Genomic DNA, 16,134 nt, shown 5'->3' with positions numbered 1-16,134 from the left:
ATTCTAAGCTATTTAGGGATTTTAAAATGTATTCATAACAGTTTGTATGCTGTCAAAAAACTTGAAAATTAAGTACAATATTACTTATAGACAATAGACATTAAAAATATTTAAAATATATTTTTCTTATAAGTTTGAAATTTAAATGTTAACAATATTCGAAAAATTAAGAACAGTTGAAGATTATTTTATAGTCAATGATTTAAAATAAAATTCGATTTTTATAGTTTAGGTTTACAAAATTTTCTTATAGCAACCTGAAATTCTCAATCATATAAATGCACAATTTTTTTTTATAAACATTTCAAGTTATGTAATGTTTACAAAATTAAATATTTTAGCAAAAATTAGTGATTTCAGCTATATTGTTGTACTTACCTGATTCAAAATTATTATTTGTTAGGACATGGCACTTTTCATCATAACATATAAGCATATATATTACTATGCATGTTTACTGTACCTATACAGTAGAAAATTCCAAAAGATTTAGATTCGTTAAAAGCTATAGTTTAACCACGAACCTATTAAGAACTACCTACCGTACCTATATTTGTTTTATTATAAATGTATAATAAATTATAAGTTAATGACACTATCTTGATATTATAGTTATAAAAATTATAATATATAATTAAGATTTATTTTTAGCCAAAATTGGTTCATTATATAATATCTATTTTTAATTGCAATATAAATAAGTAGGTATTAAAATATCTTTGGAAATACAGGCGCTAATAACAGATTATGCAGTAGCAGTATATTCTCATATAATTGTTTTTCGTATTCAATGAAAAATCATTAAATTTAAGTGTAAGTTTGAATAGTTTGATCAATTACAGTGACCTACTCAATTACGATATACATTTGGCAGTTGATTCTTATTATACAACATAATAACTTTTCTTGTTTTTGAAAATTTATATCCGTGGAATATAAATTGAAAGATTTTAATTCTATATAGGTATAGGTATGCTTAATATATTATTATTATTATGTATCTATGCTAAATTTCAACTAGGTACCTACCCAAATTATAATCAACTGTAGGTGCTTTTAGTATATTTTCTAAAACTTCTTAATTAACAGTTTATAAAATAAATAAAAAAAATAAAACAACACTACCTATAAGTATTGCATCAATGTTTGTCATCTCTACATGACTTTTGTATTATGTAATATTTTCTAAGTATAATTCTATTAATCGCATAATTATAATGTACCTATACCTAATGTATTTATATTAAATAGGTATGTACAACAAAATGCCTTATGATAAAATAGAAATATCGGTATACATTTGTCATTTTTTATAAAATATCATACAACTTGACATATAAGCGTATTAATTATTATCTAATATAAGTATTACCTATTTATAATCAATAATCGCCAAATAAATAATAATTATTCATACATCACGTATTCACGTTGTTCTAAAAGTAAAGAAAGGTCCAATATAAACGTAATTTTTAATCAGAATTAGTGGACTTTAACATGAGTCTTCTTATAGAGCTTTGACATATAGGTAGTATACATACATTTTTAATTAGAGGTTAGAGGAAAATCGCATTGTAGGTATCTACCTACATCAATGACAATATTTAATATTATAAATCCTATTATATATTTCAGCATTATTTAAGCTTTAAAAAAAAACCATTTGAACTGTTCATGTTTTTCTAAATAGTTAAAATACTGATTGACATTTTTCAGTTACCTACCGTGATTTGAATTCACAGGGCAGCTAGTCTGCATCGTTTTAAGAGTATCATTTGGCGCACCAATTTTTCATAGTAATTTTTCTGCACTATACTGTAGGTAGGTATGTATATTTTCACTGCACCGACATATGAAATCGCAAATACTAAGTACATCTTAAATCGTGTATGGTCGTATGGAATTTACGTTTCTTACATAATATAATTTTGCAATTGGCTATTAGTTTATAGTTATAACTAAAGAGTAAAGATCACGGTATTTGAAGATATCTTCCAAGGCTGTGCTATATACTATAGAGTATGCTCGTCTATAATATCTGTGCCCGTGGTCTTAGATAGGTACCTACCTATTATTACACTTCTGCTGATACCACAGTTGTAGACAGTATACTGTTTTTAACCGCGGGTGATGTTCAAAGTTTATAGATAATATATTATTATTGTTCTCTGGTGGATACTATAATATTATTTTCATGCCACCAGTGTACGCCAGTATTCACTAGAGTGCAGTCAAATGAAAAACGCTATTAATTTATTAAAGAAATAATAATAGTGTAAAGCGCGGTCTTAGAAGAATCTATCTCCTAAGATTGTGAAATGTGGAGAAGAGAGTATAGTATTAAATATGGGAACAAAAGTCAAAAATCACAACAATTTGTCAATTTGACAATTTCTAAACTTTATAGATAATCTAATGAAAATATTTTCGCTTGATAAGGCCACGTTAAACGTGATAAGGCGTGCCATAATTCATGACGTTTAATATCGATAACATTTTAAAAAATATGTAATAAACTAATTAAAATGTAATATAACAATAACTTTGTGTTGTGTGAATCCACCACATAGTGATATTCAAACAGGAACGTCTCACGTCTGACGGACAATATTTTTTGGACACAGATTTCCGCATCATCGAGTACAGTAAGTAGTCTTCGTCGTCTGCAAATTGAACATGTCTCCATCAAAATGTACCACTGACAATATCACATATTTTCTCAATACACTATGTGACCGATTTATTGTTCCCTGTTTGCAGGACGTGTTGAATTTCGGGACCTGATGGCTTTCAACGTAGACACTCCATTTTCTGTGATGGCCGATTGGTCTTGGAACGAAGTCTGCAAGTATGCTCGTGAAGCGGCAGTGTTTTTGGATGATTATGCCGCCGAGTCACTGCACTGGCACGGCGGATGCGTACTTCTGTATCGTGCTGGCGCCAAGAGTGTCAAGGAACTGTCATCGTTTGAGGTGAGACCGTTTAGTATGAGATTTACTCATAACATTTTAATTGTACCATTTTATTTTACATGTGTAGAGTGGCAACCCAAAAGACCGTAGATGTTTATTGGTGATTGGAAAACCTGTGGACGAACTGGCAGTAGCGATTGTCCGAGATGTTTTGAATAACAGTAATTTTAGATACTGTCGTTTTGTTGCTGGATGTGGGTTTGAATCATATAATGTTGAACAATTAGAGAATGAATTATGCAAAATTATTTCTGCCAAGTACGAGGTAATCTATTATTTAAATTAAACCTTATACCATTGATTATAGAATAGTCTATTCTATAATAAATGTTAGTACTAACTTACTTCTATTTAAAAACAACCAATTTAATACAAATTGTTTTTTATTTAAATTCAATTAAGCTTCTGAAATACCTATCCTAATCTAACTATAATATATTTAGTTCTTTAACATTTAAACGATTATCTAATTATTCATTTGTGTATTTGGATTTTACTTACTTATTTGCTAGAATTGGTTGTTTAGAATTTTCATATACTTTCATAGAAATGTCACTAATAGAATTATTTATTTACTCTTACTTATGTTTTAATGTTATGTTATGTTTTAGGATGGTACAGTGGATGTAATGGATATACCAATATCGTTGACTTGCTTGTCTCCTACATTATTTTTAGTACCCCATCTACAAAACATTCCTTTGTTGATAGAGCCGATAGAGGTATGTTATGATAACTAACACTAGCGGTGTTCTATTTATGAAATAACAAAATTGTATTTACCTACAGTATTATTTAAATATGTTCCCCACCACTAGCATCATTTATAACAATAACGTTTAATTTGTTACATATTTATGAAATTCTGTAAAAGTATTATGTACAAATTAATATATTTTCATTAAACACATTTATGTTGTAGAATAACTATGAAGTTCATGTATCAAAAATTGCTGCAACTTTAAATAACATTTTTAATCATTTGAATGTAAAACATGACCTTTATGCTGTTGGACCATTAAGTGAAGCTGTATCTCATCATTTTTCCAAAATTCAAAAAGTTTGTACTATTATTACCAATTGTATATATTTATTCATTATTTTTTATATCTTGTTTTTTAGACTTCAAATACAGAGTCTAGCCGCCTTAACGTCATACTTATTGATCGAATAGTTGATATGTATGCAGTTACTGATTTTGCATCTAGTTGTCCATTAGATAAAATGAATATGTTACTGCCAAGATTTCCCAAAACATGTTCTGATATAGCAGTCATGACTGAACCTTTGTTAGAAGACTTAAAGTATGTTAAACACATTTTAAATATTAATAATATTTATGTAACTTAATTGTACATTTTGGATTGGTTAGATAAATATTAGAAAACAATCTGATATTAGTGATATTACTTAGTTAATTTTTTTTTTTTTTTTTTATTGTTTAAGAGATAATATACAATCTATACAGTATAGCACAATAAGTATATGTGAAAAGAGTAGTTATACATGAATAGACTTGATTAAGAAATCACCCTATGGTAACCCTATAAAATTGAAAAGATTGGAAGGTGGGAGTAAAAAGGCAGGAAATTTATTAAGTAGTAGGTGAGGTACTCATTTTTTTTTTTTTTTTTTTTTTTGTTTTTTTTTTTTTTTTTTTTTTTTTTTTTAATTTAAGAGGTCTCTGCACCATCTTCTTTTTAGCCTCCTACGAGGGTTTTCCGGGAGCGTTAAGGAATTTAGGCTTTGAATCAGTGGATTTTCGTGATTGTTTAGGCGTGAGAAGAATCGTTTGTAAAAGATTACAGATTCTTCTTCTATAGATTTCATACGTAGGTCGCTATGAAGGGTAAGATTAGATATGTAGGGTTGGGCATTTGTGATTTTTCTTAGTGTTATATTTTGATAGGCTTGAATTTTGTTTAGGTTCGTTTTTTTGGCTGTACCCCAAAACTGCAGTCCGTATAACCAAATTGGCTTTATCAGTGATTTGTATATTAATAATTTAGTTTTTAAACTTGAACATTTATTATTTGTGATTAAATTTTTAAGTGAACGGGAGCGAGAGTTTAAAATTAATCTTTTTGATTTGATATGTTGGTTCCAAGTTAGTCTTTTATCAAGTATGATGCCAAGATATTTTACTGAGTTTGATATAGGAATTGGTATATTGTCAACTGTGACAGGCGGACAAAAACCATGTTTAAGAGAGAAGGTGGTGTGGACTGATTTACTGTGGTTGAGTTTAATTCTCCATTTGGTATACCATTGTGAGAGTTGATCAAGATGGGATTGCAAATTGGCTGAAGCTGTAACTGGATTTTCATGGATCGACATTATAGCTTTATCATCGGCATAATCGGCGACTAGGGTGTCTTGCGAAATGGGTTGATCGGATGAGTATATATTGAAAAGAAAAGGCGATAAAATGGCTCCTTGGGGTACACCTGCATTGATTGGGGCCAAATCGGAAGTGCAAGACCCGAGGCGAATTTGGAAATATCTATCTGTTAAATACGATTTAATAAGAAGAAAAAGTGACGAGGGGAGAAAATTACGGAGCTTGAATAAAAGGCCATCATGCCAGACGCGATCGAATGCCTGGGATATGTCAAGGAATGCACAGGTACAGTATTGTTTGCGTTCAAGAGTTGTAGAAATAGCATCAACTAGTCGATGTGTTTGGTGGATTGTACTATGGTTGGTGCGGAAGCCAAACTGAGATGGAGGCAGGATGTTATTGGTGATAATATATGGGGAAATGCGCTGAAGTATAAGTCTTTCACAAATTTTTGAAAGGAACGGTAGAAGGCTTAGTTAATTTAATTAAATTTTTTTTTTTCAAGTCCAATTACAATAAATTTACAAATTTAAAATTCACATTAGTAGGTACATTTTATATTATAGTTAATAATATTTGTATCTAAAATAATATGTTAGAAAACGCTTAATTTTATTTAAGTTAAATATCCCTGTAATGAAGTTTATTATAAATATTTAAAACATATTTTTCACACAAATATTATTATTAATTTTTAAGGTATGAGTCAATCAATGAGCAGTTACAAGTACCAATGTGTTTGGCTCCAACACTAAAACCAACACCAGTAGTTGAATGGTTATTAACAAAAACTGAAAAGAATGTATTGGCTAGCATAAGAACTACATTGACTGAAAAATGTTCCGGACCTATTAAAAAAACTATATCAAGGATTACACCTCAGCTCTTAGAAAATCTTTTAGATGATGAAAAGTTTGATAGTAAAGAATCAATAGACTTAAAACAAGTATATATTATAATCAAAAAATAACTTAATAATTACTGTATAGTGTATCATATGTAGAAATTGATTACCTAAGTTGTTGTTGAAAAGGGAATAATATTAGAAAATTAAAACAATGATCTTAACTTAAATATATATAAAAAAAAAAAATAATAAATAATTATCTAAACATTTGTATATGTTTACTATTTCTGGGCAAAAAAAACTGTTTAATTTTTGTTTCTTTTGTTTGTATAATGACATTTATAATTATCTGTGCATAAGTTACTTTTAAAGTAGCTTAAAAGTGTTAAACAAAATTAAATTCTCATTTTAGTAACAAATTTGTAAATCTTATTTATATCAACATTAGTGATTTCACTAACTTTTATCTTATATAATATTCTAGCAAGTGCTGTGTATTTGTGCTGCATTAAAATCTACAAATCTCTCAAGAATTGAACTTGCTCAAAATATTGGCAAACTATTATTGCAGAATATTTCAATGGAAAGTGACACTGACATCTTAATACAAGTAAGTTGATAATGTCTATTGATTTATTAATAATATAATAATAATAGTTAATAATCTTTATAATGGACATATAAATTTTAAATTACACAATAAAATAAAAAAAAATAAGTTACCAAGTATACAAACTATAAGTGTATGTATATATTATTTAATATATTTTTTTGTTAATATTTGTTTTTTTACAAGGTTAGCCAATTATTTAAAACAAGGAAAGACAGAAAGTTGACTATAGAAATTCTATTATGTATTCTAGTTCAATTGTATTCAGTTGTTGATGAAGATTTTGTAATGTCTGAAGAACATCAAATTGACTTAGAAAATATTGTTGGTGAAGCTTTTTTTGAAGACTTGGAATATTTACCAGATTATATAATAAATGATTTAATAGGTACAAAAAAAAAAATTAATAATCCAATCATTTACATTATATATATAAATATATTTGTGTTTTAGGAGTTAATTTTAGTACATTGTTGGCTTGTCAACAAGCTGCAGAAAAATTCCTTTTTATTTTAAAACAAATAAAGTCATCAAGACAGCATTTTATCCAATACAGGTGGGTTTTTATATTGAAATTACTTAATTTATTTACACAATCATAAATATATTAAATATACCTATTATTAATAAATTAGTTGGCATTTCATAAAATAAGCCAGTTTTATAGTCTTATTAATCCCACATCTTATTATTATTTCACTCTGCTTCTTCTACCAATAGTTCAATACAGATTAATTTAAAAATGAAGAGTTGTATAATAGAATTTAGTTAAATTTATTTGGACCTATAGATAAAGAGGAGGGCAGTTGATAGGAATAGACCACCTTTTTCTAATGATGTTTCTATTTAAAATGTAGTAAAAAAAAAAAATTAAATCTTATAGCGTAATCTATCTTTATTTATGATTTGGTCTTACTTTTAGCATCTTTCATTACAAAAAAACTATAGAAAATCAAGCAGCTTATAACAACTGCTTAGCATATCATTAGAATAAAGTAAAGTTATATTTAATACTTGATGATACAGCATAATAGCTAAAATTTAAATTATGTTTCTATAAAATAAGCAAATATCTCACATAAGTCATATTTAGTAGAGAAATGTTATCATAAATGTACAGTTTTTATTTAAGGTTATTAGGATGTAATGTATTATATAGATAGTATTTATGTTGAACATAAGTATAAAATAAGAAAAATATCAATAAATAATTGCATGACTTAACAAATTATACTTTATTCAATATAGGAGGTACTTAGTTAGAAAAGAAACAAATTATTTATTAATTTTAAATTATGAACTTTCACATACCTATTATATAAAGTGTTTACAAAATCATATTTTTGATTTTTACAGTAATGCCAGAAAGATGACAGTATAATTAAAATTACAAAGAATTATTTAATGCTTCTTGTATCCTGTCTTTATACTTTTCACTAAATGGATTGTTCTCTTGGTTCCGACATTTATCCAATTTTTTGCTAATACGTGATAATTCTTTTGTGTGATCATCTGCTATTCTGACATGCAATATTCTTATTCTCCGTACAACTTCTATCAAATCTTTTAAATGCTCAGACCCTGTTTCACCTAACAGTAAATCAGTTACATATGAATCCAAATTTTCTTTAATTTGACTTGCCGAATGTAATACAGCAGCTAGTGCCAGCTGAGACGGTGCAAATAATAAACAAGCGTCTGTAAACAGTAACTTGTCAATGAAACTGTCAATATGAGTACGCATACGGTCTGGATCAGACATTCTTGTTCTTGTCTTAATGTCTAGAAGGAATCCTTCAATCGCCTTGAATGGATGATGCACTTTGAGATTGTACTTGATTTGTTCCATAAGAAACAATTCATTATTTAGTATCACCGTGGTTGCTCTCGATTGGTTTCCTTTAATATTAGCAACAAACTGTGCGAGTGATACATTAAACTCATCAACTTTGCACGCCAAAAACAAACATGTAACCATTATTTCTTTGGGATGATAGTCCATGACCGAGTTGTATAGATAAAATCGTTTCAAATAATTTAAAGCAGTTGCAAATACATACTTTGGCATGGTTGGCTGAAATTTGTGACAAAAATCTCTTAACATGTATTCGTGACATTTCTGAATTATATGCTCTTCGTTGGCATCCAAAAAAAATGTGTTCCGTTCATCGGGACTCATGTGCGCTCCGAATCTGGTGACAAACTTCTTGTTGGCGTCTTCTCGCAATGCATTCAAATCCAACTCGTCTTTGAATATCCAATTTGTTTTTTGAGTGCTCGTTGGAAACATTTTTTTTCTACTCGATTATTCAATATAGTGAATACCAGAACACACTAAAGTAATCAATGTTCATGGATTACGGCTATTAATTAGATATTAAATTTAATTTAATGTTGAATTCATTTTTGAATTTAACTTATTCTAATTCGATTCAGTTATTATTTATTATTACAAAAGACGGTGGAACGTCGGACACTAGTATTTAGTTGTGTACAAAATATTCAGTCATACGACAAAATTCGGTTTGCTGATAACAACGCTTAAATTGATAAGAAAATGTTTATGATTCAATATACAAAGTGGATATAATCACATATAATAGTATACACGTGTTTACTTACCAATTACCGCTAAATAGATAAATATAGAATAATCACAGATTCACTTTTACGGATATTTTTATTCTTTTCACATCTGTTCTCTCGTCAGTTTTTCACTTTTTTATGAAATTTTAATTTAATTATTTTTTAATTGTTGAGTTTCAAAGGAGTACGCATAATTCGTTTATGGGGAGGGGGGTTACCATTTATATATACATATATATATATAAATGTTTGTGCAATAGTATTTTTCTTATATTTAAGCTCATAGCACAATTAAATTTAAAAAAATGTATATTTTATGGTCTAACAACACTACAACTTAATATTAATTCGTCTTGAATCTTGATGCTTTTGATAATTCATCAAGTACAGCGTCTATTGATATTACAATATCCCGATGAATATTTCGAATTTCTAATCCATTTAAGCGAGATTAACCGTTTATTTTATTGTATTTCGTATATAAATTTTGAGACGACGAAGAGTCGAAAAAGTCCTTTCGGGGGTGGCCATCGTTACCGATGAAAATTTCTACAATGTTTGTTGTAAGAATCATTGCAGTTGATAATTTAAGATTTTTTGTTTGTAATAAACGACTTAAGGGAGAAATTATACCAAAAATCTTGGCGGTAGTACTGAGAGATATCTGTGTGAAACTAGTACTTTCCCATACGGCATATGGCGTATACAACCATCGAATAAAATATAATATTCCATAAAAGAAATCATTATACGATATACATGTTTGACTTGGGTGGGTTAACCAGAATCTAGGAAAAAAAAGCCCCGTAACAACTAAATGCATTATTCGTTATTTTATTATGATTTACATAATTAAATTATAAATTATAATCATTATTCATTACATTTATCTATGTAACACTTCTTTAACTTTAACATATACATATCTATAATAGTATAGCTGCAATCTGCATTTAACATTGTCGATAATTGTCATTTGCCATTTGTACCTACAAAATTTAAAATAATTAAAAGAATAAATTTTTTAAATTATGTACAAATAACAATTAGTTTAAATTTTTAAAATTATGTAGGTATAAATGACAATTATCGACAATGTTTAATGCAGATTGCAGCTATACTTTTAGATATGTTTAAGTGTTACATAGATAAATATAATGTGATTATATTTAATTATGTAAATAATAATAAAAAAACGAATAATGTTTAGTTGATACGGGGCTTTTTTTTCCGAATACCGTTAGTTAACCCCCCCCCCCCCCGTCGATACGCCACTGATGAGTTTATGACTATGAGTATGTTAAACATTAATATTTAAAAAGCTCATATTAGTCATATTTCACTTAAAAATGAAAATATAGTAAAAACCAATGACAAAATATTAGATTATGACAGATAATGTTCTTACCTTTAAATTTGACCTAATACTTAACAGGTCACTTTACCCTATTATTTTATCTAAACATACCAAAATGGAACTATTTTTAAGTTTATATTTCAAAGAAAACATTTTATTAATATTAATAATAATCTATTTCAATAATGTTTATTATTTATATTATAAAAATAATAATTTACACATACCTATAAAATAACAATAAAAATATTACAGAATATAAGTAATTTATAAGAAAATTTAAATAAAATATCTTAATATGAGTAAATGTTTTTTATATTTTTATAGAAGACTTTTTTTAAGAGAAAATCCATACGTGCCAGCAGTTTACAGTTCTTTTGTTAAACAGCTTATGGATGATGTGTGTAGTCCAATGCGACCTAACTTATCAGTCTTAAACACCAAATCTGATGGGATAACAGATTTTATAAAACTTGGTTTCAAGTGAGTATTGTTAAATTTTTAATCTAATATTTAGTAATAATTATAATCTACGATTTTACTCAAGAAAATTGTTATTGTTTACATATTTTTTTCGCCCCTTAGTAAAATCATCAACACTGTAAATAAGCATCCACTGGACTGTGACCATTTGATTGTATTTGTCATTGGTGGCATAAGTGGACACGAAGTGCATTCAATTTGTGAAGCGACAAAAAATTGTGGTATTCGAGTGAGTGTAGGATCTACTAGACTGTTGTCACCATACGAGGCATTGCATACATTGTTTAAACAAGTTTAGTCGAACATAAAAATTCACTATATTTATTTAATAACTTAACAAGAAAAAAAACATTAATAATTGATAAAATTTTTCATGGAATGAATAAATGAGCAATAGTATTATTTTTTTTTGTACAATCCCATTCATTATATAGTCAATGATCCCTAGTACCAATAAAAGTCAGTTGTTTACTGTACATGTTGTGCTTTAAATTTTAATCAGATGTAGAATTACTGAATGAATGTAATTTCTCAATGGATAAAGATAGTTGTTCAAGGCTAGCCATTAATGAGTGCATGTTCTCTGTACCTTTGGCAATGCCTTGTTCGCTGAGCGGATTTGAACCGTCTTGTCTTACACCAAGTTCAAAATGTAACCATGCTAAATGCTCTTGTTGCTCACGAATAGCCGTCATTTGTTCCATACTGCAATCCTTACCTAAATGTTTACAAATGTATTATATATTATATTATAAATAAATAAAATATCTATCTCAATTATTTATACTTTATTTATGTTTTATCAGATTAATTTAAAAAGTATTATTATAATTTGTTTATCATAAACTTTTTCATAGTTTTTGTGTTGTTTTTTTTTTTAACAAAGGGTTATATTTATTAAAATAAGAATTAACTGTAAAATATAAAAATTGTTATGAAATATTTTTTTTTAAATAAATTATTGTTAATAAAAAAATACTACAAGCGATATTAGTAAAAAGAACATATTCAATTAACTTATTTTAGTTCAAATCCAACAGCTTAGATATATGTTATTATTTTGATTATTGGATATTCTTTACTGCTTACCAAATGCACGTAATTTTCCAGAATGAAAATCTTCAAGTAGTTGCTGTAGGGCTTGCTCCATTTGTCTGACATCGGTCACATCTGACAAAAAACAATGATGTAGGCAACTTCTATCCATAGTTTGTTCAGAAAGTACTATGTGTTTTATATGGGACAGGATTCAACAACAAAAGCAACCAACACACAAAATATGTATATATATATAAAAAAAAAAAAAACAAAAAAAATAAATAAGCTGAAATAATAAAATACAAAACTTTTATAAATGGGTAGGTAAATTCTTAAGTGATATTATATCTATTTTAATAATGTAGAATATGTTCAAATTATATATTATGATGTATTAGGATACAAAGTATGGGTGTGATGAATAATATTAATAAAAAAAAAAAAACAGTGTCAACTGTAGTGCATTAGTAACTACTTATATCACAAAATATGTCATATAATCGTGGTTACTGGTTATATATCTACTAATCTATATAAGCTAATTAATTAATAATATTATGCATTTATTGTTGACATTTCTTATCATAAAATAAAAATTTTTAATAAGTATCATTTTTATAATAAAAAGTCACTTGAAAAGATATTGAACAATATTATAGTATGTATAATATTTGTAGACTAGTCCAAATTTTAGAATGCCTGAAAAATATTTATGAAATATTTTTTATCAATATAAGTAAAAAAAAGAAAAAATATAATAATTATACTAGAAATTTTTGTAGTCGTAACTCAATAAATAATAAAAATTAGATCTGCTTTAATTTGATAACAAAAATATATACTTCAAGGAATACTTTTTATCAAAAATGCAATAGATTACATTTTTTGTAAATGTTTAAAAATAATTAAAATATAATTGTATATTATGAATTATAATATATCAATGTAGTTTTATAATAAAATTGAATATATAAAAAAAATGCTTTTTTCACATTATTTTTAGACAATTAATGTATTTTAATTTTTTAAATTGTATATCTTAAACGGATAAAAGATTGAATTTGTATTCCAACAAATGTAAATAAATATCATTTAAAAGTGGATATTCCTAAGACTCGGTGAAAAATTAAAAAAGTTGAATATATAATAAGTATTTATTAATTTAGGTAGTTAGTCAGGTACAAGGCCAGAAGTGTTAATTCTTGAAAAAATACATTTGACTTTGTTAAGTTATAATTAATAAAACATACACTTGAGACCAAAACATTATTTTTTATTAAGTTAGAATATTAAAATAGTAATTTGACATTTACTCCAAAAAAATGATTTGAATAATAATTGTTACATACCCTTACATGCATTAAAATTAATTAATAAATATGAGCAAAATGTATTAAGTATTGATTACTAGCATTTATTTTCAAAAAGTTTTTAAGAGAAACATTTTAATAAATATATTATTTTTGTCTTGTAAGTAAGTTTAAAAACATCACAAGTGAAAATGACGATGAGCATTTATATAAATGGTTACAATGATTCAGATTTCTAAATAAAATTAAAATACAAAACTTCTTTATTATAAATGTTATTTAGTGGGTTGTCAAATATTCTTTTGAGAAATTATGGCCTTTAAGAACTTAACATTTCAATGCTATAGAAATCGTACTTTGATTGATGAACATTGTTGATTAGAAGTTTTTTTTTGTTAAATCAATTCATCCAATATAATGTTAGTTGTTGGAAGGTGAATTTTTAAATAGGTCTTTATATTTTATTTAACATTAATAATTTAAACACGAATAAACTGAATATATTTTATACATATAAATTCAATTTATTTCCAATTGGCTCTATTAATATGAAATAATATGATGTATTTCATTAATTGGAAATCCATTTTTTTTATCAATGTATTGTAATTTCTACTTGATAATTTTTACTACCACTCCACTTCTACCTAGTAACCCAACTTTTTATATAGGTATTCAAGTTGAATTAAAATAAATATACTTGATGTCTGATAATAGTAGTGTTAAATATTTTAAGATTATCCAGACTCATTGTTTTAATTATTTAAGTCAAGTAGGTTTAGTGAATAACATTATTATAAATATCAATATACAATATTACACCATATAATATAGTATATTCTACTAAGTGTATGTATTGTGTGCATAACTACTTATGTAGGATTAGACAAATAATAATCAGTATAAGGTAATAAGTAATGAAACTAAAATAGGTACTTATGTAAACAAAATAAACAAAAAACCCTAGTCAATTATTATAATTTTGACGAGATTGAACCAACCTTTTTTATTTTGCAATTTGCTAAAATTTGGAGGTGGCGGACGTGGTGGTTTATAGTCATGTAAAGAACTGCGTCCCACTCTTTCGTTAACACACATCAGGCGAGTCGTACCACTTGTGCCTTTTACAATACAATAAAATTAAAGAATATCTCATATTGTTTCAATATAATTACTAGTATATACATACTGGATGGTTGAACTTGTGGTTTATCTTGTATGGATGAATTACTTGACAACCTGGCTGTAGATTTATGGCATTCATTCTTTTGACTTTCAATAGAAAGTGACTAAATTTTACAATTAACAAACAGTATTAAAATGAATGAAAGTATTAAAACTTTAACTAAAAATCACCTTTTCGCTTATGTTGCTAGTCTTAGTTCGGCTGTCTGAGTGGGAATGTGCTCTTGGAGGAGGCTTGGGTGTTATTGGAGGTGTAACTTGTGTAATATCTGTTGGTTTGGGTTCTTCGTCAGAAGATACCAGTTGTTCCAATTCACATTCTTCTTTTTCTATAGACATGGTCTAGTACGTTGAAGTAATTAAATTTTAATTTAAATATGAATAGAATAATATTATTATCAGTCAGCAATATTCCTCATACAATTTTTTTTAGATGTAAAACAAAATTCAAAAAGTCAATAAACAGCAGGAGTTTTGACAACAGTGGAATAACATTATTTCAAAACCGGCAAAATAAACATCAAGGCAAACATGTTGAAAACATTAAGACCTTGGACAATAAATTGAATTATCTACTTAATAGTTAATTATTATTAATAACACTATTGATACAGTTATTTAATAATTATTATTGTCAATTGTTAATTGTTAATAAAAATTAATGTAATTTTATGATAGACAACTAAAATAGTCTATAATACTGCAGCTCAGAAAATACAGGAGCAACTAGTAATTACCAAAACCAAAGTACTGAAATGTCTATTACCTAAGTGGCTAAGTCAATAAAGTCAAATTAATAACAATATCGAATATTCAGTGATTCATTCCAAAGTTCCCAACAGGAAATAATAACAATTGATAACAGGTCTATAGTGTCTCCCAAATCACCAAGATATATTGTAAATATTGTAATCACAGACACTTTTTGAGCTTAACACGGGTTCTTATGGGGCACAGCTTTGCTAGACCTGTTGGAATAACAGTGCAACCTGTAGAAAGATATTTCCCATTATTCTATTTTTATAGCGAGATTGGTATTCCAAATATTCGAAAAAACACGATAACACCCGATAAAGCTTGTTGTTGTTTATAAAAATGTATGCTGCCGAACTGCCCGAGGCCCGTAAAAATTGGCAAATCAATGTAACCAGACAAACATTTTACATTTTTGTTATTTTATGGATACACTGATATTCCAACAAATTGAACAGATTTTTGAGTTCTCAGCCAGATTCATTGAACTAAATACTAAATTTAGTTCAGTCATTGACATAATATGTCAATGATTTCAGTGGTGTCCCTCATAGATATAATACTATCAATCTGGTGTCCCTTCCGTTTGTAATCTCATGATATGAAAATTAGAAATGATAAAGATTTTATTCAGAAACTAATCAGGCCGCCA

The 16,134-nt window shown here is 27.1% G+C and overlaps 3 protein-coding genes across 6 annotated transcripts; 1 reads left to right on the top strand and 2 right to left on the bottom strand.

Moving 5' to 3' along the window:
• Positions 1 to 2,290: 2,290 nt before the first annotated feature.
• Positions 2,291 to 12,045, top strand: LOC132928941 (sec1 family domain-containing protein 2-like). Its single transcript, XM_060993896.1, has 12 exons — positions 2,291 to 2,645; positions 2,761 to 2,972; positions 3,040 to 3,237; positions 3,584 to 3,694; positions 3,895 to 4,032; positions 4,095 to 4,276; positions 6,013 to 6,259; positions 6,645 to 6,770; positions 6,957 to 7,158; positions 7,224 to 7,326; positions 11,041 to 11,196; positions 11,299 to 12,045. Exons 2-12 carry the CDS (start codon positions 2,784 to 2,786, stop codon positions 11,492 to 11,494), a joined length of 1,848 nt encoding a protein of 615 aa, XP_060849879.1. The 5' UTR covers positions 2,291 to 2,645; positions 2,761 to 2,783; the 3' UTR covers positions 11,495 to 12,045.
• LOC132928942 (cyclin-H) lies at positions 7,982 to 9,298 on the bottom strand. The gene has a single exon (XM_060993897.1). It carries the CDS (start codon positions 9,058 to 9,060, stop codon positions 8,158 to 8,160), a length of 903 nt encoding a protein of 300 aa, XP_060849880.1. The 5' UTR covers positions 9,061 to 9,298; the 3' UTR covers positions 7,982 to 8,157.
• LOC132928943 (coiled-coil domain-containing protein 28A) lies at positions 11,490 to 15,597 on the bottom strand. 4 transcript variants are annotated; one of them, XM_060993900.1, is made up of 6 exons: positions 15,496 to 15,597; positions 14,901 to 15,071; positions 14,734 to 14,833; positions 14,546 to 14,665; positions 12,286 to 12,420; positions 11,490 to 11,914 (listed from the first exon to the last, which is right to left on the bottom strand). In XM_060993900.1, exons 2-6 carry the CDS (start codon positions 15,066 to 15,068, stop codon positions 11,691 to 11,693), a joined length of 747 nt encoding a protein of 248 aa, XP_060849883.1. In that variant the 5' UTR covers positions 15,069 to 15,071; positions 15,496 to 15,597; the 3' UTR covers positions 11,490 to 11,690. The 4 variants fall into 4 exon arrangements, with proteins under 4 accessions (XP_060849883.1, XP_060849884.1, XP_060849881.1 ...); XM_060993901.1 differs by lacking the exon at positions 15,496 to 15,597 and adding an exon at positions 15,151 to 15,489; XM_060993898.1 differs by lacking the exon at positions 15,496 to 15,597 and having other exon boundaries at positions 14,901 to 15,489.
• Between the last annotated feature and the right edge of the window lie 537 nt (positions 15,598 to 16,134).

Source organism: Rhopalosiphum padi, chromosome 4 (genome assembly GCF_020882245.1).
Source record: "Rhopalosiphum padi isolate XX-2018 chromosome 4, ASM2088224v1, whole genome shotgun sequence".
NCBI lineage: Eukaryota > Metazoa > Arthropoda > Insecta > Hemiptera > Aphididae > Rhopalosiphum > Rhopalosiphum padi.
Note: the sequence above shows the minus strand (reverse complement) of the source record. Positions and strands in the feature narration are given on the sequence as shown.

Excerpts from the sequence above, each read along its gene's own strand:
- LOC132928943 (XM_060993900.1), bottom strand. The coding sequence starts at position 15,068 with ATGTCTATAGAAAAAGAAGAATGTGAATTGGAACAACTGGTATCTTCT. Across the intron at positions 14,834-14,900 it reads CTAGCAACATAAGCGAAAAG|TCACTTTCTATTGAAAGTCA; the intron begins GTGATTTTTAGT and ends TGTAAAATTTAG. Across the intron at positions 11,915-12,285 it reads TGGAAAATTACGTGCATTTG|GTAAGGATTGCAGTATGGAA; the intron begins GTAAGCAGTAAA and ends GTAAACATTTAG.
- LOC132928941 (XM_060993896.1), top strand. The coding sequence starts at position 2,784 with ATGGCTTTCAACGTAGACACTCCATTTTCTGTGATGGCCGATTGGTCT. Across the intron at positions 3,238-3,583 it reads TTATTTCTGCCAAGTACGAG|GATGGTACAGTGGATGTAAT; the intron begins GTAATCTATTAT and ends GTTATGTTTTAG. Across the intron at positions 7,327-11,040 it reads CAGCATTTTATCCAATACAG|AAGACTTTTTTTAAGAGAAA; the intron begins GTGGGTTTTTAT and ends ATATTTTTATAG.
- LOC132928942 (XM_060993897.1), bottom strand. The coding sequence starts at position 9,060 with ATGTTTCCAACGAGCACTCAAAAAACAAATTGGATATTCAAAGACGAG.